Source organism: Heterodontus francisci, chromosome 14 (assembly GCF_036365525.1).
Source record: "Heterodontus francisci isolate sHetFra1 chromosome 14, sHetFra1.hap1, whole genome shotgun sequence".
Lineage (NCBI taxonomy): Eukaryota > Metazoa > Chordata > Chondrichthyes > Heterodontiformes > Heterodontidae > Heterodontus > Heterodontus francisci.
Window position 1 is genome coordinate 64,422,474 of NC_090384.1, and position 19,576 is coordinate 64,442,049.

The window sequence follows — 19,576 nt, forward strand, 5'->3', positions numbered from 1 at the left end:
TTTCCTGTTTGTAACACCATAATGTTAGATAGTCAGTTATATTAAAGGTATAATTTATCCATGTTAATTAATTAGTTATTCCTAACATTGGAGAACAGCTCTTTCAGAAAAAACGTATTTTTTTATAAAGTATAAAATGCAATTCTCAATGGAAAAAGTAAGATAATGCAGAGTTTTCTGTTTGAATTATAGGTTAATGCTCTTAGGAATTTGTTAAGAATGATGAAAAAAGCATAAAACAAAAGCACACCTGTGAATAGAATTTATAAACAAAACAAATTCTACTGCTTTCATCATTAATCAATGATTAACAGTCTGCACATCATCATCTTCCATAACACCATATAATTGACAGAGGAAAATCTAACCTTAACACAGAGGGGAACACTTTGAAACAACCCAGTTTCTACTTTAACATTCTATACTAAACGAGAAGAACAAAAGCCTAATGAATTCGGAATGAGATTGCTTACAAATGAGAGAAGTTTATTTCTCTGTTGAGTTATAAGGAACTGAGCCATCAGGACTGCTAAACAGAATAACCTTCAGTTACTTTAGGTGAAGCTTCATCGACACAGAACCAGCACTTGAGTGGGTTTAATTTATTTCTTTCAGCACATTTCCCTTATGTCAGCAAGTTAACACTTCTGCTCATTTTCATTTATCACCACCAGGACTCCAAACTCCAAGTGCTGCTTCCTAACCTGATGTACTACTGACCCCACCAATCAAACCTGTCACTTCAAAGACACCAGAAGAAGCACAATTTTACAAGTACTAATCAGCTTGAAGGATATTTTATATCATGACAGGCCTGTCAAATTGATTAAACACTGATATAGGGGCTGGTTAAATTATGTTTATTCTATCAATTCACTTCACCTCACGTTTTCCATGCACATCATTCAGGTGGGACTGAGTGGAGTGAATCAGAGAATGGAGGTAAGCTGACACTTAGAAAAATACATTATACCACAGACAAGCAAAAGGTTTAGATTTTACATTCCATTCTCGTAGCGTGTTCAATGTACAAGAATGGGCTTTGTATTCTTAAGCTTTCTCACTGTTTGATCCACTGCGAATGAGTACACTAGTTTAGAGATCCACTGAACACTATCCCTTTTTATATTGTGTGCTTTTATATTTAAATCTGAAAGCAGTGTTTTTTTTTTCAAATAAAAGTCTCTTTATTTAAGTTTGAAATGTATAACTTGGGTGAAATAAAATATCAATTCTTTGAAAGTTGAAAACTTTTCAAATGAAACACCGATAAATTTAGGATATGACGGAAAATATTAGAAAATGGAGACATGCACAAGGATTTAGCATCAACAATAGCACAATAGACAATATAATGGAAACGGTGCAATTATTGCGAGTTTTAGAATACCAGAGATCATTTTGAGGCAGTTATATGCTAAAATAGGGAATGTTGTGTTGAAACATATTTATTGGAATGCAGAATGGTTTGACTAAATGAAGCAAATGGTTACTGTTATACCACTGTCGAGGGCATAAACGATAAGCTACTTCTGTAGTCAGAACTAATTTCTGATCTCTCACTCGCATCATTTTGAGGTGTTAATTGACCAAAATACTATACACCCTACACAAAATTTCTCACAATAAAGGCAGTAATTTTCAAACCTTCCTAAATACTAGATTTGTGATAATTAACAAAGTGGGTTATTTTTCTGTTAGAATAAAAAGGGCAGAATACATCTATCCACCATCTACCTTAATATGGCATCAGAAGGTAATCTTCAGCCCCCCAAATAGTTCAATGACTTTCTCAGTGCTGAATTAATCCATCTCAACAAACTGGTAAGATTGTCATTCCTAAGGGTACTACAACTGAACAGGACCCATGGATAAATCGGGGAAAATTTGGCCAAGGTCAGTACTAATGGTTGTTATCCAGTGACCCCTGCTTGAAGTGTATGAATGTCCATGTTAAGCACAGGAGAAGGTTCAGCTGTGAAGCTCCAGCCATCCAAATAGTTGGTGATATATGAATAACTTGCATGTTAGTGCGATACCAGAGAGCAACTTATTCTCATAGAACTGTCTCCCAGCAAGAAGTCAATGGCTCCAGGGAATAAGGGGAAAGAGAGAAAATTGGCAGAAAAGATGATTTCTTTAAAGTTAACTATTTAAATAAAGTTGATCTTATGTCTTGAATTTAAATCAATCTAGTAACACCCTAATTACACAAGCATTCATGTTTTGAGTAGTGCATATTTGCACTTTTTTTAATAAATTGAAAAATGTATGCTAAGAGGGCCAAAGTAGGAAATCACTAAGCTTGAAACATGTAGGAATAATTAAGTAATGAGGATTAGGTCACACTCAGTATGTGTTCAGAACCATGCAGGAGGAAAGGAAGGCTGAGGGAAGTAGGTAGTTCCATAGTTTTGAGCTGTTGGGAAAGGACAATAATTAATAAGTCAAGTCTTAATTTAAACAATAAAGAGGGGAGGAACAATATGTAAGATAATGTGTAGCTTATGGAACAGCAGCAGAGAAGCAATTATTACATACATATCAATAAAATGCTGACAGACAAGAAAAGCTATGACAGAAAACAGTTGGAGTTTAGAATTGAAAATGATCACCCATCAGACAACTATTATTGATATATCATAATACAGAAGTTCATAAGGTTTATTTGGTTTCTACATACATATATTTAATTTAAATCAATCGATATACAGTACTTAATAACTAAACACAGTTTCCACCTAAACATAAAACAACTAAGCAAAGGATCTCCTACTTGTGTATTATTCGGTAAGCCTAATTTTTAATAAATAAATTCAGTAAAATGATTACATATACGTTCAGTCTTCAATTACACTGACAAAGAATGAATATTGTTACATAGGAGAATCCTAGTTTTATACTGAACATACCTTCTGAACGATGAATACAGGTGTGCTGGTTGTCACTCAGAAAGAATCCTTCTTTACATTGACACTCATAACTACCCACTGTATTTACACAGGTGTGTTGGCAACCACCATTGTTAAATATACACTCATCCACATCTAAAAGGAGGAAAAATATATATATAGTTATTTTTGTACCCGTTTGTGAATTAATATTAAATCAGAGGTTGTAATATGAAATTAACACTTGTACCTCTACCTTAATTTGTTAGCAAGCGAAATATTTACTTTTTAACAATAGTGTCATACTTTACTTACTTACATAGAAACATTACTCTACAAAAGAATGTAATGAGTCCATATAACAAGTAAAAAGTGATTCATAATCAATGTCTTCTGCCGAGTTTGGATTTGTAAATATTCTTCTTCTTCTTCTTTGGCCTCCTTGTCTCGAGAGACAATGGGTAAGCGTCAAGCTTAAAAGCTGTAAATCATTAAGTATTCTTTGTTTTAGAGCAGCTCAACCAACGAAGGAAAAAAATGCCTGTATTTTCATCATCTTCAAAACTGAGCGGCAATCTACAAACACAGCTCAATTAATGAAATTTAAAATGAAACTATAAAAACAGATACCATCATTCTTACTACCAGAAGCTCTTGATGTACTTAAGGCAATGTTGATAACACAACAACATAAAGATTTAACATTTCATAATTTTTTCCCTGAAATAATTAGGGGAAATAATCTTTATTACATGCTTATTATTAACATGAATGATCAAGCTTCTGAATAATAAAGTACAATAGTAATGAAAAATTCTCAAATTCAATAACTAAGCAACACTTAGAGGTGTTAATTCAGAGAAGAAAGCTGGAATTTATTATGTAGAAATTGAGCAAAGTCATGAAAATCTTTGGATCACTATGCTCCCATTTGCTACTACAAATCGCACAGTCTCAGATTCACCACATGTTTTTGTTATCCTAAAACGTTAGATTTCCCAGTGTGATAAATTCTCATCAAATGCACAGGTAAATCAACTTCATTCACTTGCCGCCACCTTTAGATCCAACAAAACATTCACCAATTCCCTTCTTAGTCATTGCTCCATTTCACCCCTCTGCTTTACTCTTTCAAGTCCAAGGGCCACAAACATGAGCATACTTGGTGCACAACTGGCTTGACCACATCCATCAGGCATCTTTCTGCCAAAACTACCCATTATTCCAGGATCATTCTGCTTCATTAAACCCCTATCCTCTGTTCCCTCCAACCTCAGTCTAACATCATGAGGGCTTCATGGGTTTCTTTGTTACCAAGGTAAAGACTGTGGACTAGAAATTTGACTGTGCCCATACCAAGGCATGCAGGAAACGATTCTTGTGCTTTAATGGATAGGCTCGAGACAAATCTATATTGGATCTTGGCCCTTATTATCATAGAACGGTCGAGCTGCAAACACCTAATCGGTGTCCTTGGGCAGCTCACCAGAGACCTTGAAGTAAAAACAAGAAACGTTGGAAATACTCAGCAGGTCTGGCAGCATCTGTGGAGAGGGAAGCAGAGTTAACGTTTCAGGTCAGTGACCCTTCTTCAGAACAGCCGGAGAGAACAGAAGAACTTCTTCAAGAGACTTTGAAGATTGGCCCACGGCATCCCTTAGGCAAGTCTCTAAAGGGAACCAGGAGACGTGGGGAGGGGGCAAGTAACTGAAAGAGAGGCGATCGTGACGGGAGTGACAGGCAAGGTGTGTAGTGGGGTCCAGGATAAGGAAAGGTAGGTAGCAATCAGTGGCAATCAGCGAGGTGGTGATCAGTGGGGTCAAGGTCTCAATTAGGGGGTGGGTGGGTGGCGGGGATATGGAAGGAGTGGCATGTGTAGTTTGATTGTGGAGCCAGGAGGAGTACTCCGGGTCCTTCGGCTCCATATTTAGGTTAATATATTTTGAACACAGGCTGCATGCCGACTTGGACTTCCTGAACACATGCAGACCAGTGTTGGCTGCGTTCAGGGAAACCCAATATTGCACAAGGTATATGTAAAAGGCTCAACACCTGTTTCAGGCTTTGGACCTGGTTGCTTTTTTTTTACCTGCACCGATATGGCAGGTCAAAACAGGTTCAAGAATGGCTGAGAAGCTCTTTACATTCAAATAGCTGATCAACATTCAGCATTTTAGTTCACACATGAAGTTGGCCATGTCAAGTGCTACAAGGAGGTCCAGGAGGATCAACAGTGGATATTGCAACATGGTCACAGTCACAGAGAATGTCTACCAAGTCTTTGGCTAGGGTTGTTTTAATGCTGCCCTGGGGTGGAAACTCTTCGAAAGGATTCAAATTGGGTGTTTCTAGAGAAATGAGCGCAAATACATGAAGACAGAGCATGAGGTGCTGGAAGGGAGTTTTGGCTTAGTGGATAAGAAGAAAGGATAGAAGCAACTGAGGATGTTGAATTGATGGTCCCTAGCCTGGTGAAGAAGAAATCAATTAACTCCTTACACTTTGCCAGAGATGAGGGTCAAGAGCTTAAGGAGATGGTTGGTGGTCAAGAAAAAGACCTTTCAATAATTTTGTCCTTCAGGATGATCCTCAAGTACTGGATGGTTTTGGCAGTGGAAAGAGCAAGGTCTGGCAGAGTTTGCTGGGGTTAAGCCAGACCTGGTGATGGATACCTAGGCCAGCTGTGTGTCAAGTACACATCCAAAGATGTTTGACAAATGGCTGGGTTAATGGTGGAGTCCGCTGCCCTGCTGTGCACCATCAGAGAGGAGTTCAACTCAGGACAGGACAGACTGGAGAAACTGGCAGGTGCAGGAGCATCTACAAACTTCCCCGTTTCATGACAGCTCCAGGCATGTCAGTCAACTCAATGTGGAGGCACTGAATGATAGACTACTGAATTTGGGGGATTATCTGGAGAGGTCAACAACAATCAGATTGCAAAGTACATTGGTAGATTCTTCCTAAGGGATTTAAGGAACTTTCTGCTTCCATGAAGTCTGTCTGTCTCCTGATTGCTCATGAACAGATTTCTGTTCCCTCAGCAAGTGGAGAAGCTGGTGCACCTACCTCTGAGGCTGCTTCCCCTCAGGGTCTCACCGAGAAGGATCACTTGATCAGCTCCCTGCAGATGTCTTCACCTTTACAGGACTGAACTACCAAGCAGCACATGACAAAGAGTCAGCCTGTCCCTTGTCCACCCCAAGACTTGGTGACTCTTGAGAAGGGCCACTTCCACCCTAAGAGACTCATAATATTTTGCAGTAGTCTGCTATATCTTAGACCCCAAGCCCTCAGGTGACACAGTGGTGCAGTGGTTAGCACTGCAGCCTCACTGCTCCAGTGACCTGGGTTCAGTTCTGGGTACTGTCTGTGTGGAGTTTGCAAGTTTTCCCTGTGACTGTGTGGATTTCTGCCAGGTGCTCTGGTTTCCTCCCACAGCCAAAGACTTGCAGGTTGATAGGTAAATTGGTCATGGTAAATTGCCCCTAGTGTAGGTAGGTGGTAGGAGAATTGAGGGAAGGTAGGGAATAAGGGGTTAATGTAGGATTAGTATAAATGGGTGGTTGCTGGTCAGCACAGACTCAGTGGGCTGAAGGGCCTGTTTCAGTGCTGTACCTCTCTATGACTCTATGTGACACATAGAAAGTGTATTAGAACATGTCAGAGAAAAACGTGTGTGGTCACAAAGGGTGTTTGAGGTGACAGAGCAAAATTATGTTATTGTATACAATTTTCATAAATCACTGGAATATTTAACCTGACAGTTCTTTGGTTTTCTCGTACAAAAATGGTGTACAGATTATGTGCCGATGTTGTGGCTCAGGATTAGGATGTGATGGTTAGCTGTGAGGAGCAAGGAACTTGCATAGACATTAGAAAGTCTGGTGAAAGGAGGTTTGATGAACTCGGATTTTCAAATAATGCTGCTGCATTTATCTGTGTGCTGAATGATTTTGTCTCTCAGATACAGGGCAACCATTGAATTTGCCTTCTGTTCTTCATGGGTCTGTTCTACAGCATCTTCAGGCTCTGAGGCCTGCTCTGAAATATCAACCATCAGTCCGTTCCTGTCTGAAAAACTGTAAAGCACACAACATGGTACCACAATTTGCTGAGCACATTGTGTAAGGTATCACCAGACCCATTCTGATTCTAGACAGTCTTGAGTAGCTCGAAGATTTCTCAATTCTTATCTCGTCTTCATGTGTGCTTCATTTCGCCTGCTCCTTTTCAGTGGTCCTAGGCAGAGGTGTCATAAGCAATAGGACTAACAGGACTTGTTGCCCAGCAGCCAGCATGGCCCTTAACTCTGCTGTTAAAATAGAACTGAGATACAGTACTGACAGAGTACAAAAACATTATGAAAGATCTCAGGATGTTGTGAATCCACATGCAAGAAGCTATGCCTATCACCATAAAGAAGCAGTACTTTAAAGGAATGGAAGCCATTGCAGTTTATATAGATATGGAGGTTTATATTTAGGGCATGCAACACCTCATGGATGCAATCAATAGCCCCAATAACTCTGAGGAATTCAGCAATTCTGAAATGTGATGGCCCTCTCAGATACCTGTATAGGTGCACAGTCAAATTATATAAATTGAGCCATGCTGGCAGAGAAAACATTGGTCTTTTTCCTCCGCAAACCTCAGCTTTTCAAATTGGATTCAAGTCTGAGCAGCCTTTCACTGTATCAGTGTTCTGAGAGCAGATGTTTTCTCTCTCTCTCTTCTGAGGCTGCCCCTGCTGGTCTGAGTCTCTCTTCCAGTCTTCATTACAGCTTCCAGACTTCTGAAAGCCTGTTGAATTTATCCAGTATCAAACGGCAATAGTACCATCTACAAGATGCACTGCAGCAATGCACCAAGGCTCCTTAGACAGAACCTTCCAAACCCATGACCTCTACCACCTAGAAGGATAAGGGCAGCAGATGCATGGGAACACCACCACCTGCAAGTTCCCCTCCAAGTCACACACCATCCTGACTTGGAACTATATCACCGTTCCTTCATTGTCGCTGGGTCAAAATCCTGGAACTCCCTTCCTAACAGCACTGTTGGTGTACCTACCCCACATGGACTGCAGGGGTTCAAGAAAGTAGCTCACCACCACCTTCTCAAGGGCAATTGGGGATGGGGAATAAATGCTGGCCTGGCCAGCGACGTCCACATCCCATGAATGAATAATAAAAAAAAATTGCCTTTTTCAATATGCAGAGTCCACAAGTCTGGCCACATCAGAACTACCCGGGCTTTCCTTTGCTTTCAGGTGCTAAAAATCTCAACTCAAGTTTGCACCTTCAGAGCCCCTGGCTCCCTGTTTACGATCTGAGAGTCTGGGAGAGTGAAACCCATTGTTCTTCAGGTGCTACAACCTTGCATTCGGCTTTCAAAAGGGTCGTTGATCTGGGTTCCTTGTTTGCATGGATTGGCTAGGGTTGCTTTCCTTAGAGCAGAAAAGGCTGAGGGGGACCTGACTGAGGTACACAAAATTATGAGGGGCATAGATAGGGTAGATAGGAAGAAACGTTTTCCCTGAGCGGAGGTGTCAATAACCAGGGGACATAGATTTAAGCTAAGGGGCAGGAGGTTTAGAAGGGATTTGAGGAAAAGTTTTTTTCACCCAGAGGGTGGTTGGAATCTGGAGCATACTGCCTGAAGGGCTGGTAGAGGCAGGAACCCTCACAACATTTAAGAAGTATTTAGATGAGCACTTGAAACGCCATAGCGTACAAGGCTACGGGCCAAGTGCAGGAACATGGGATTAGAATAGATAGGTGCTTGATGGCTGGCACAGACACGATGGGCAGAAGAGCCTGTTTCTGTGCTGTATAAATCTATGACTCTATGACTATCTGCAGCATTTTGCTTTCACTTGCACTGGAATGTCGGCCTCATGGATTTTCAGCCCTCTTATTCATTGTGGATTGTACATACAAGTTATAGGTTGTGACTTCAGTAAGTGAACACTTTCAGTTTAGAGTTTATAATGAAATTCCACTCCCGGATTATGACCAGATCATGTTCTCCTTGATTTTGGAGAGTATAAGACAATTTGGCAATAATGGTGGTGTGGAAATTGCTTTGGAACTTTATTTTTGGTATTATCTTTATGGAAGCTCAGAGGGAGTTGATCAGTTGTATCCAGTTGCTCAGAAATAGTTTCTCGAGAACTGTGACTTGCACCAAACAGCTAATTTTAGAAATTTGGAACACTGATCAGACTTCCCTTTAAGCAGGTTAAAGGTTCCCTGGCAGACAGGGAAGTTTTGGGAGACTGATGTAGAACTCTAAGTAACAAATCCTGGAAAATGATGGCAGGTCAGACAAACCCATGTTTTGCATTTGTTAGTCCTCTGACTGGTTTTAGAATCTTCTTCTTTGGCCTCCTTATCTCGAGAGACAATGGGTAAGCGCCTGGAGGTGGTCAGTGGTGTGTGGAGCAGTGCCTGGAGTGGCTATAAAGGCCAATTCTAGAGTGACAGGCTCTTCCACAGGTGCTGCAGAAAAATTTGTTTGTCGGGGCTGTTACACAGTTGGCTCTCCCCTTGCGCTTTTGTCTTTTTTCCTGCCAACTGCTAAGTCTCTTCGACTCGCCACACTTTAGCCCCGCCTTTATGACTGCCCGCCAGCTCTGGCGAACACTGGCAACTGACTCCCACAACTTGTGATCAATGTCACAGGACTTCATGTCGCGTTTGCAGACGTCTTTGAAGCGGAGACATGGACGGCCGGTGGGTCTGATACCAGTGGCGAGCTCGCTGTACAATGTGTCTTTGGGGATCCTGCCATCTTCCATGCGGCTCACATGGCCAAGCTATTTCAAGCGCCGCTGACTCAGTAGTGTGTATAAGCTGGGGATGTTGGCCGCCTCGAGGACTTCTGTGTTGGAGATACGGTTCTGCCACCTGATGCCAAGTATTCTCCGGAGGCAGCGAAGATAGAATGAATTGAGCCGTCGCTCTTGGCTGACATACGTTGTCCAGACCTCGCTGCCATAGAGCAAGGTACTGAGGACACAGGCTTGATACACTCGAACTTTTGTGTTCCGTGTCAGTGCGCCATTTTCCCACACTCTCTTGGCCAGTCTGGACATAGCAGTGGAAGCCTTTCCCATGCGCTTGTTGATTTCTGCATTGAGAGACAGGTTACTGGTGATAGTTGAGCCTAGGCAGGTGAACTCTTAAACCACTTCCAGAGTGTGGTCGCCGATATTGATGGATGGAGCATTTCTGACGTCCTGCCCCATGATGTTCGTTTTCTTGAGGCTGGTGGTTAGGCCAAATTAGGCCAAACTGGTTTTAGAATAACAGGCTTTGAAGCGTATGATGTTCCTTTTTGACAGAAGAGTAATATTTCACCATAGTGCATAGCTTCTCTGAACAGTTCGCAATTAAGGATGCCATGAGAAGACAAGAAGAAGTCCCATTGAATGTTTTAGGCTTATATGAAGGACATTCTTTGAGGGGATTTGATTAGTGGGGTTGATCTCATGATCATACAGTTGCATCCTGATCAGCTCTGCTGTAATGATATTCTGTTCTGATGGTATTTTGGGCTAAGGAGAAGCATTCTGTTGATCCCATGTCGGCCAATCAGGTGATACAACCTTCGACTACTTTTTCTTTATTCTTTCTCGGGATACAGTTTATTGCCTGTCCCTAGTTGCCATTGAGAAGGAGCTGCAGCCCATGTAGTGAAGGTATTCTCAATGCAGTTAGGGAATTCCAGGATTTGGACCCAGCGAATTGGATTTCCAAATTAATTATGGTTCAGAAGAAGGATGGTTGCTTGTGATTTTTTGTGTGTGTGTGTATGGAGAGGTAAATAATAATCTCAAAAATACTGTTTCCTTGCCTTGCACCTAATTGCAGGAGCACCACAGTGATAATTGTCGGAAATGACTTGTATGAGTGAACAGGATTTTTGAAATCAATGTTATACAAGAGATCTGGCACATTCCAGGAATGAATGGGATTGGTACAGGTTACACGTTTGATCTGTTTACATTGTTAATGGACCAGAAAGTCATATTTTATTAAAAAATGGATAGCTGCATGATTATTTCATAATTAAGTACCTGCTAATGAATGTGTGGGAATGTGAGGCGTTGAGATCTGTGGTTTCTGAAGATGCAATTTCAGTATCAGGTCATTGATTGAGAAAGATAGGTATTCACTTGATTTCCATTCGGAGGTATTACATCTCTATTAAGCTTAGTATTTCACTTGCAAGCCACTTAATGGATTCCAGGTATCTAGAGAACTTAAACGAATGTGAACTCCGCTCCTCCCCCCTGACATTATTACCTCCATTCTTCTTTTTTGGTTCATGTTATCTTTCCTGAGTGGTCACAACAGGAGGTCAATTCACAATTCCGGAGACTTCCAGACAGTCTGGGAGGACTGGTAACCGTAAGTCTTGGTGATTGCAGGAGCTGGGGGTGGGGGGAAATCAATAGCCCACTGTATATGTGTTTCCCAGGTATGCACAAAACAGAAAATGAACCCCCATATTATATAGAGATACACAGCACCGAAACAGGCCCTTCAGCCCACCAAGTCTGTGCCAACCATCTACCACCCATTTATACCAATCCTACTTTAATCCCATATTCCCTACCACATCCCCATCTTCCCTCCTACCACCAACTTACACGAGGGGCAATTTACAATGGCCAATTTACCTATCAACCTGCAAGTCTTTGCCTGTGGGAGGAAACCAGAGCACCCGGCAGAAACCCACACAGTCACAGAGAAAACTTGCAAACTCCACACAGACAGTAACCAGAACTGAACCTGGGTCACTAGAGCTGTGAGGCTGCGCCGCTAACCACTGCGCCACTGTGCCAGGGAATTATAGCATTCTATTACCTTTTTGTAGAAGTGTTAGATAAAATTGTTTCCTTTCTGTAGCTAGACGTCCAGCACTACATATGTGACATAACAAGTGCTTCATTTGCCCATTCTTTCTATTATCAGGTTATGAAATAACTTCTAAACATCCAGACATGCTGTTTAGATATTGATTCATGCTCTTTATGTACAAATACAAAATCAATATTGAATTATTTGAATATATTCAATTAAGGCTTACAGTAAAAGTGTTTGATTTTCTACTGCAGCTTTTCCTCCACTGCCAACCCACCCAGAAAATATTTGAAAATGATTTAAGAACTTAAAAGTGTCAAAAGTCATTGGGCTGGAAGGCAGGGGGAGACACTGCCTCGGTCCTCTGTTGGACCCCTGGTGAAATTAACTGCCCGCTATCGGGGATGCCGTCCCTTTAAAGGACAAGCTCCTGCCTCCAGAGCTGCCAGCCAATCGGAGGGCCAGCAGCTCTGCAGTGCCAGCAAATCTACTGGGAGCAGTGGCCACTGTCGGTATTGCACGAAGCCTGCAATGGCGGCGATGGAGGGGACCCTGGGACGCAGGTCGGTGGGGTCAGGATCGTCACGGCCAGTCGGGCACTCCCCAACGAGGGTGTGAGGTTAGTGAGAGTGGGGGAAGTCCTGCCGCAGGGGCGGCCATCGCTGCTGGAGGGGCTGTGGGCCATGGATTGGCCCGGGGAAGGGAACTCCCCCCACCCTTCCTGCCCAAGCCCACTTGGAGGCCACCAGGTTTCACCTGGCAGTGTGTCGCTGCGGCAGCAGGCCCTTCCGACGTTGATGAAATGGGAGCGGAGGCAGGAAGTTGCCCTTAATTAAGTAGCCATTAATTGGCCAGTTAAGTGGCTAAATTGGCCTTGGGTGGGAGGGCCGTCCTCCAACTTCCCCGCCCTTCACAAAATGGCATGGGGGTAGGACAATGGTGGGCATGCCACCCAATGCCACTTTGTCTGTCCCCCGCCTCTGTTCCTGTCTCTCAGGGCAGGATAAAATTCTGCTCATTGTTTCATATATTTATCCATTATTTCTGACTGTTTGTGCTAATACTCTGTTAGTATTGAGAGGAACCAGGGAAGTAGATCTAAATAACAAACTTCACAATGATAAATTAGAGTGTATTTGGAGGAAGGCCAGTATTGGTGGAGAAGTTGGAACTAAAAGCACTCAGTTTGATCTTGTGCTACAGATAAAGGGAATTCCTGTTGGATTACATTAGATAATTTATTTTCTATTGCTGTATATTGATAGTACAGAAGGAAAAGGACACGTAAGAACATGATTCAGATTCTGAATATGCTTTATTTGATTACTGCAGATTGCAGCATCTTTAAATTTATATTAAGCGGACTTTTGAGTTATCTGGCTTAACAAACTTGGCTAATGTCTTACAAAGAATTCTGGACTCTCTCTTGCTAGCTTCTTCTTGGGCACTGGAGGTCTAAAAAGGCTCTTGGTGTAAAGAAACTCATGAGCATTTTTCTGGTTGCATATTGGCAGTATAAAGGGTCTCTCTATTTTTCATTTTTATTAAATCAAATCTATTATCCTAATAAATGCTCTTGGATTCCCTGATGGTTCAATAGACAATTCAATAGGTGATATAGCTATACAACCAGGAAACATAGAGCTACAAAATCAGGAAAGTTCCAGCTTTGAACTCTGGCTTGCTTCAAGATAGCTGATCTTTGTTGTGGTGCTGGTTGGCTGTTAGAACTGGCCCCTGTGTACCTGGCTTGCAGAGGAATAACATTTCCCAGGGGTCTGTTGGAGAAGTGCCCTGACATAAATTTAGTTTAATTTCAGGATGCACTGAAGAAGCACTCACTCGGCAACTACAGCCAAATGACAAGATTTAGGATGAGGTGGTGTCACTTGCCCTAAATTCTTGAACTTCCGCCCTTCTGAATGTGTGCACCTGTTGAGTAGGCGCAGTGGATAGGGTTGGTTCATCAAGATCAAACTACTTCATTAAAGGGACATTGTGATGTATGCTGGACTTTGTAGTATGATTATGATTTTAAAAACTGTGGTTTTTAATGTAGTGTAAGAAGGATTCGGAGGAGACAAGACACTGGTCACAGGCTTCCAATTGCAAAAACAACCATCACCCTCTGCCTCCTGCCACTAAGCCAATTTTGGATCCAATTTGCCAAATTGTCCTGGATCCCAAGGGCTCTTACCTTCTTGACCAATTTCCCATGCGGGAGCTTATCAAAAGCCTTGCTGAAGTCCGTGTAGACTACATTAACTGCTTTGCCCACATCTGCACATCTAGTCGCCTCCTCGAAAAATGATCTCCCCTTGACAAAGCCGTGCTGACTATCCCTGATTAATCCCTGCCTCTCCACGTGGACATTAATCCTGTCCCTCAGAATTTTTTCCAATAGTTTCCCTAGCAACGATGTTAGACTCACTGGCCTGCAATTACCTGGTTTATCCCTACTACCCTTCTTGAATAATGGTACTACATTCGCTGTCCTCCTATCCTCTGGCACTTCTCCTGTGGCCAGAGAGGATTTGAAAATTTGTGTCAGAGCCCCTGCAATCTCCTCCCTTGCCTCACATAGCAGCCTGGGATACATCTCATCTGGGCCTGGGGATTTATCCACTTTTAAGCCCCCTAAAACCTCCTCCCTTTCAATGCTAATTTGTTCAAGTATATCACAATCCCCTCCCTGATCTCTACACCTACATCATCCTTCTCCATAGTGAACACGGATGAAATGTAATCATTTAAAACCTCAGCTACGTCCTCCGGCTCCACACAGAGATTGCCACTTTGGTCCTTGATGGGCCCTACTCTTTCCCTAGTTATTCTCTTGCCCTTAATATACTTATAAAACACCTTGGGATTTTCCTTTATCTTGCCCGCCAGTGTTTTTTCATGCCCCCTCTTTGCTCTCCTAATTATTTTTTCAAGTACCCCCCTACACATTCTATACGCCTCTAGGGCCTCTGCTGTTTTCAGCCCTCTGAATCTGCCATAAGCCTCCTTTTTTTTCTTTATCCAATCCTCTATATCCCTTGACACAGATGCTGGAAATCCGAAATAAAAACAGAAAGTGCTGGAAATACTCAGGAGGTCAGGCAGCATCTGTGGGGAGAGAAGCAGAGTTAACGTTTCAGGTCTGTGACCTTTCATCAGAACTGATGATATGCTGGGTCTCAAACTTGTCCCAGAATTCTTGATTGACCAGTTGAAGATGGGGACTCCCAATGCTGGGAATTTCTGGCCTCCTACCCTCAGAGACCTGGCAGAGCATTGGTGACCAGGTTGCTGAATGGCGGCTGTGGCACCCACCGAGGGGTACAGCTCCAGATTGTGGCATGGATTTTTTTTAAAGATGTGACAAACTTTTGGACCATATTTCAGATTTCCTCATACATGGATACCACTGGGGCTATGCAAATGGAGTGCTCTATTGATCCCACAAACCGTCGTGGGATTGGTGCTGGCGATCAGCAGCTGGCATCATTCTGGGTTTCCTTTTGGCCACTTTAACTGGCTTCCCTCTAAGCATGTCCTTGGGGTTGATTATCTGATTACCCTAGATAGGCTGGCAATGGTGTCAGCTGCCTGTGCGCAGTCTGACCTGCTGAGTATTTCCAGCACTTTCTGTTTTTATTCCAGTGCAAGTGTTGTACATGCCAGCTGCTGATCGCCAGCACCAATCCCACGATAGTTTGTGAGAGCAACAGAACACTCCATTTGCATGGCCCTAGTGGTGTCCACATATGAGGAAAGCTGAAATATGGTCCATAAGTTTGCCATTTTTAAAGGGCCTTTAGCCCTACTGGGAAATTTAAATATTTAAAAGGTAAAGTAAATAAAAAGAAATACAGACATTTTTTCTGCCCCTCTCCCACCACCCCATAACAATAAAGTTAATTATTTGCCCTTCCCCTCCCCCAAACCACTAACCTTGTCCATCTGACCTTCCCCTCCACCGCCCCCCCCCACCCCACAAACTTTAAACTCCAACCCTTCCCACCATCCCCTACACCCATGACTTTACTTTGACCCCATTCCTCCTCCCCCCCCCCACAACCAGTGTGGCGCCTCGTTTCCCCTGTTACAACCGAGGCGGGAGCATTGCACTGTCAATTCTGTCCCATCACTCCACAGGTCGCAGCATATTATTAAAGATTTCCCACCCAACCAGAAAACAGTCAAATTAAACACTTTATTAATCCCCAGAATAAAATACACCAAACCAGGAATCTTTAGACAACAACAAATTAACTATTAAAAAGCTTAATCTTGAACACTATTAAGATAAACCTACGTGGCAGGATCCCCAAAGACACATTGTACAGCGAGCTCGCCACTGGTATCAGACCCACCAGCCGTCCATGTCTCCGCTTTAAAGACTTCTGCAAACGCGACATGAAATCCTGTGACATTGATCACAAGTCGTGGGAGTCAGTTGCCAGCGTTCGCCAGAGCTGGCGGGCAGCCATAAAGACGGGGCTAAAGTGTGGCGAGTCAAAGAGACTTAGCAGTTGGCAGGAAAAAAGACAAAAGTGCAAGGGGAGAGCCAACTGTGTAACAGCCCCGACGAACAAATTTTTCTGCAGCACCTGTGGAAGAGTCTGTCACTCTAGAATTGGCCTTTATAGCCACTCCAGGTGCTGCTCCACACACCACTGACCACCTCCATTGTCTCTCGAGATAAGGAGGCCAAAGAAGATGTCTGAAGACCTTATAACTTCTTATTTAACCTAAGCCGCCCATGCACACACACATATATATTCAAAAACTAACAATGGTTAATTGTTTTTTTTTTTTAAAGTGTTTCTTAGGAATAAAATAAGTAGCTGGGTTGTAAGTCCTGGTAAGTTATGTTCCCGGTTGATGAGGTATCCCAGAGTAACCAGATGCCACTCGAAATCTCCAGGCAAATTCAATGCAACAGTTTTTAATAGATAGGCAGTCAAAGTACTTCAGCTGCAGCAGGCATCACAGAGTTCTTTCAACTAGCAGCACAGCAATTGGTCTACTTGTATTTTAAAATCAGCAGTCTTTTAGTAAAACTTTACTGAGAATTCCAGCAAACACAAAGATGCAATAGAGGGAGTTACTTCCAACAATGAAAATGTTCTTTCCAGGGTTCTTTCCTTCTTAGGCAAACACAGTCTGAGCTCAATGTAGATGTGTCTCTGCTGAGAAATAGACAGCTTCTTTTCAATGTACAGCACACTTCGTTTATCTCCAGTTCAAACTGGTTTTAGCCGGTTTTACATACAGTTAAAAGTTACAGGACACCATGTGACCTCTCTCTCCTGCTGTGGCTTAGGAACAGGTGCAGCTGGCACACTATGCCCCCCTTTAGTTTTTAAAGGCACACTGTTTTTTAAACAGAGGAGAAAAAAAAGCAGTTCCATGACATCCCAGATGGGGATCTGAAGGCGCGGGAGTGCCGGCAACTGGCCCGAAGATTGCAGCGGGACATCAGGCGGTGACGTATCATTAATTCATTCATTTAAATTTATTTAAATATTCAAATGGGGGTTCCGTCACCGCAACGAGGCTTCACCACCGCCAGTAATATCGGGCCATGCCCTCCCGGCATCGGGGTGCATGGCGGCCCTCTCCCAGAAGCATCTTCAGGCCCCTCCCGCCATGGAACCCAACGCCTGGGGGAAAACAATATCCAGCCCACAGTCATTTGAAGGGCAAACTCTGCTTTAGATAGTGGTGGCACAGATAGAGCATTGATTAACTACAGGCAATGTACGTAACCTTCACTACTCACATCACTGTAAGTCAGGATGGACATTCTGATCTAAACTTCCAAGCCCAATGCAATCTGAATGTGGAATTTCAATTGTAATCTCAAGGCATTACCCTTATCTCAACTTTTGTATGTGTCCATTGTTGTTCAATCTTGATATTGGGTACATCAGCCAGGTAAGTTCTCCTCGATATCTTAGGTTCCTCAGCAAATTATAATGGGTTGTTGTCTGGCATTCCTTAAAGGGGCAGCACAGACACTTAGCTAAATGTACGTTGTGCTCGCCAAGGGTGCACTGACGTAACAGAAGCTACACCTTTATGGTCACTGGCTGGTTCCTGAATATGATTCTGGATTGACTGCTTCCTTCTCCATGGTTAGGCCCATTTGTATAACAAAGATATGGATTGTGCAGCAGATGACTATGATCTTAGAGACACTGGGAGTTGCTGATTTGTTCAGACATCAGACGTGCTGCCTCAAGATGTCGGTGGTGTGCTCAGTAATGACCCTAGTGGTTGTAAGGGCCTCATTGTACCTGTGCTCTGCTTTTGTCCATGGCAGCTAGAAGAAATCTGTAACTACTGGTGAAGCGGGTTGCTTTGGCCTCTGAATAGCCATCATTCCCACGTTCCTTTAAGTAAGTCTGATACAAATGGAAACAAATAGTAATAATAATTGCCCTTCTCAAGTGCAATTAGGGATTGGCAACAAATGCTGGCCTTGCCAGTAAAGCTCACATCCCATGAACGATTACAAAAAACATAGTTAGATCCCCTGGGCCATGTACAGGAAATGAATGGCCATAGGACTATGCTCAGTCCAACTGCGTATGGGTTCTAGTTCACATCAATCAGACCACTTTTACTGCTGGTTGTTTCTCCCAGGAGCTGTTTACATTTATCAATAAACTGAGATTCCCATCCATTTCCCCAACAATGTCTGTGGTCTACTCGTTCTACCCCTACAAGAAAATGAAAAAACAGCTCGAAAGGCTTAGTTTTATTCATTTTAAATTTTTTTATTATATCGGCATCCCCTCCACAGCGATTAGCCTGTTAACAAACACTCTGTGCTTTTATTTTTGCTGTTTGCATATTTATAGAGGAAATAGTGAGTAATAATATTTCAGGGAACAAGAGGCAGAATGGAGGGGAAGTCCATTCAGACTATACAGTTGATGATTAAACACACCACCATTCACAGAGGGTATGTCATTCTGGTCACCGAGTTATTAACCCAGAGTTGGTGGTTTCTGGAGTTTGGTATCATCGACAAATTTTGAAATTCCACTCTGTATTCCAAGGACTATATCATTTATATATAGCAAAAAAGGCAGTGGTCCCAGCACTGATCCTTGGGGAATACCACTGTCTAACATCCTCCATTTACTATGACTCGCTGTTTTCTGTCCTTGAGTCAATTTTTTCATTGTCACTTTTGTTAACCAGCCTTTGATATGGTACTTTGTTGAATGCTTTCTTAAAATCCACATAAACAACATCCACCACATTCCCTTCATCAACCTTCTCTGTTACTTCATCAAAAAATTCAGTTAAATTAGTCAGGCATGATCTGCCTTTTACAAATTCCTGTACTGGCTATCCGTAATTAACTCTAACCTCTCCAAGTGCTGTCAATTTTTTCCCTGATTATTGTTTCTAAAACCTTATCCACCACTGATGGTAAACTAACTGCCCTGTAGTAGCTAGAACTGTCCTTATGCCCTTTTTTGAGTAAGGGAGTCACATTTGCCACTCCCCAATCCTCTGGCATCTCCCCCATATTCAGGGAAGATTAGAAGATTATGGCAAGCCCTTCCACTAACGTCACCCCCACTTCCTTTAGCAACCTGGAATGCAAGACACCGGACCAGGTGACGTAACTACCCTAGGCATAGCCAGCCTTTCTAGTACCTCCTCCCTCTCAATTTTTACCTTATCCATTGTCTCTACTCTTTCCGCTTCTACCAATTATTTTGTCAGATTCCTCTTCCTTAGTAAACATTGATACAAAGTACTCATTAAGTATATTAGCCTTGCCCTGTGTCTGTAAGCATA

The 19,576-nt window shown here is 42.6% G+C and overlaps 1 protein-coding gene across 1 annotated transcript in view; it reads right to left on the bottom strand.

The window, feature by feature from the left end:
- scube2 (signal peptide, CUB domain, EGF-like 2) overlaps positions 1–19,576 on the bottom strand; it is a 177,750-nt gene that overhangs the window by 145,717 nt on the left and 12,457 nt on the right. Inside the window, exon 4 of the mRNA XM_068046883.1 lies at positions 2,913–3,047. Within this exon, the coding sequence (XP_067902984.1) occupies positions 2,913–3,047 (135 nt within the window). The remainder of the gene's footprint in view (positions 1–2,912; positions 3,048–19,576) is intronic.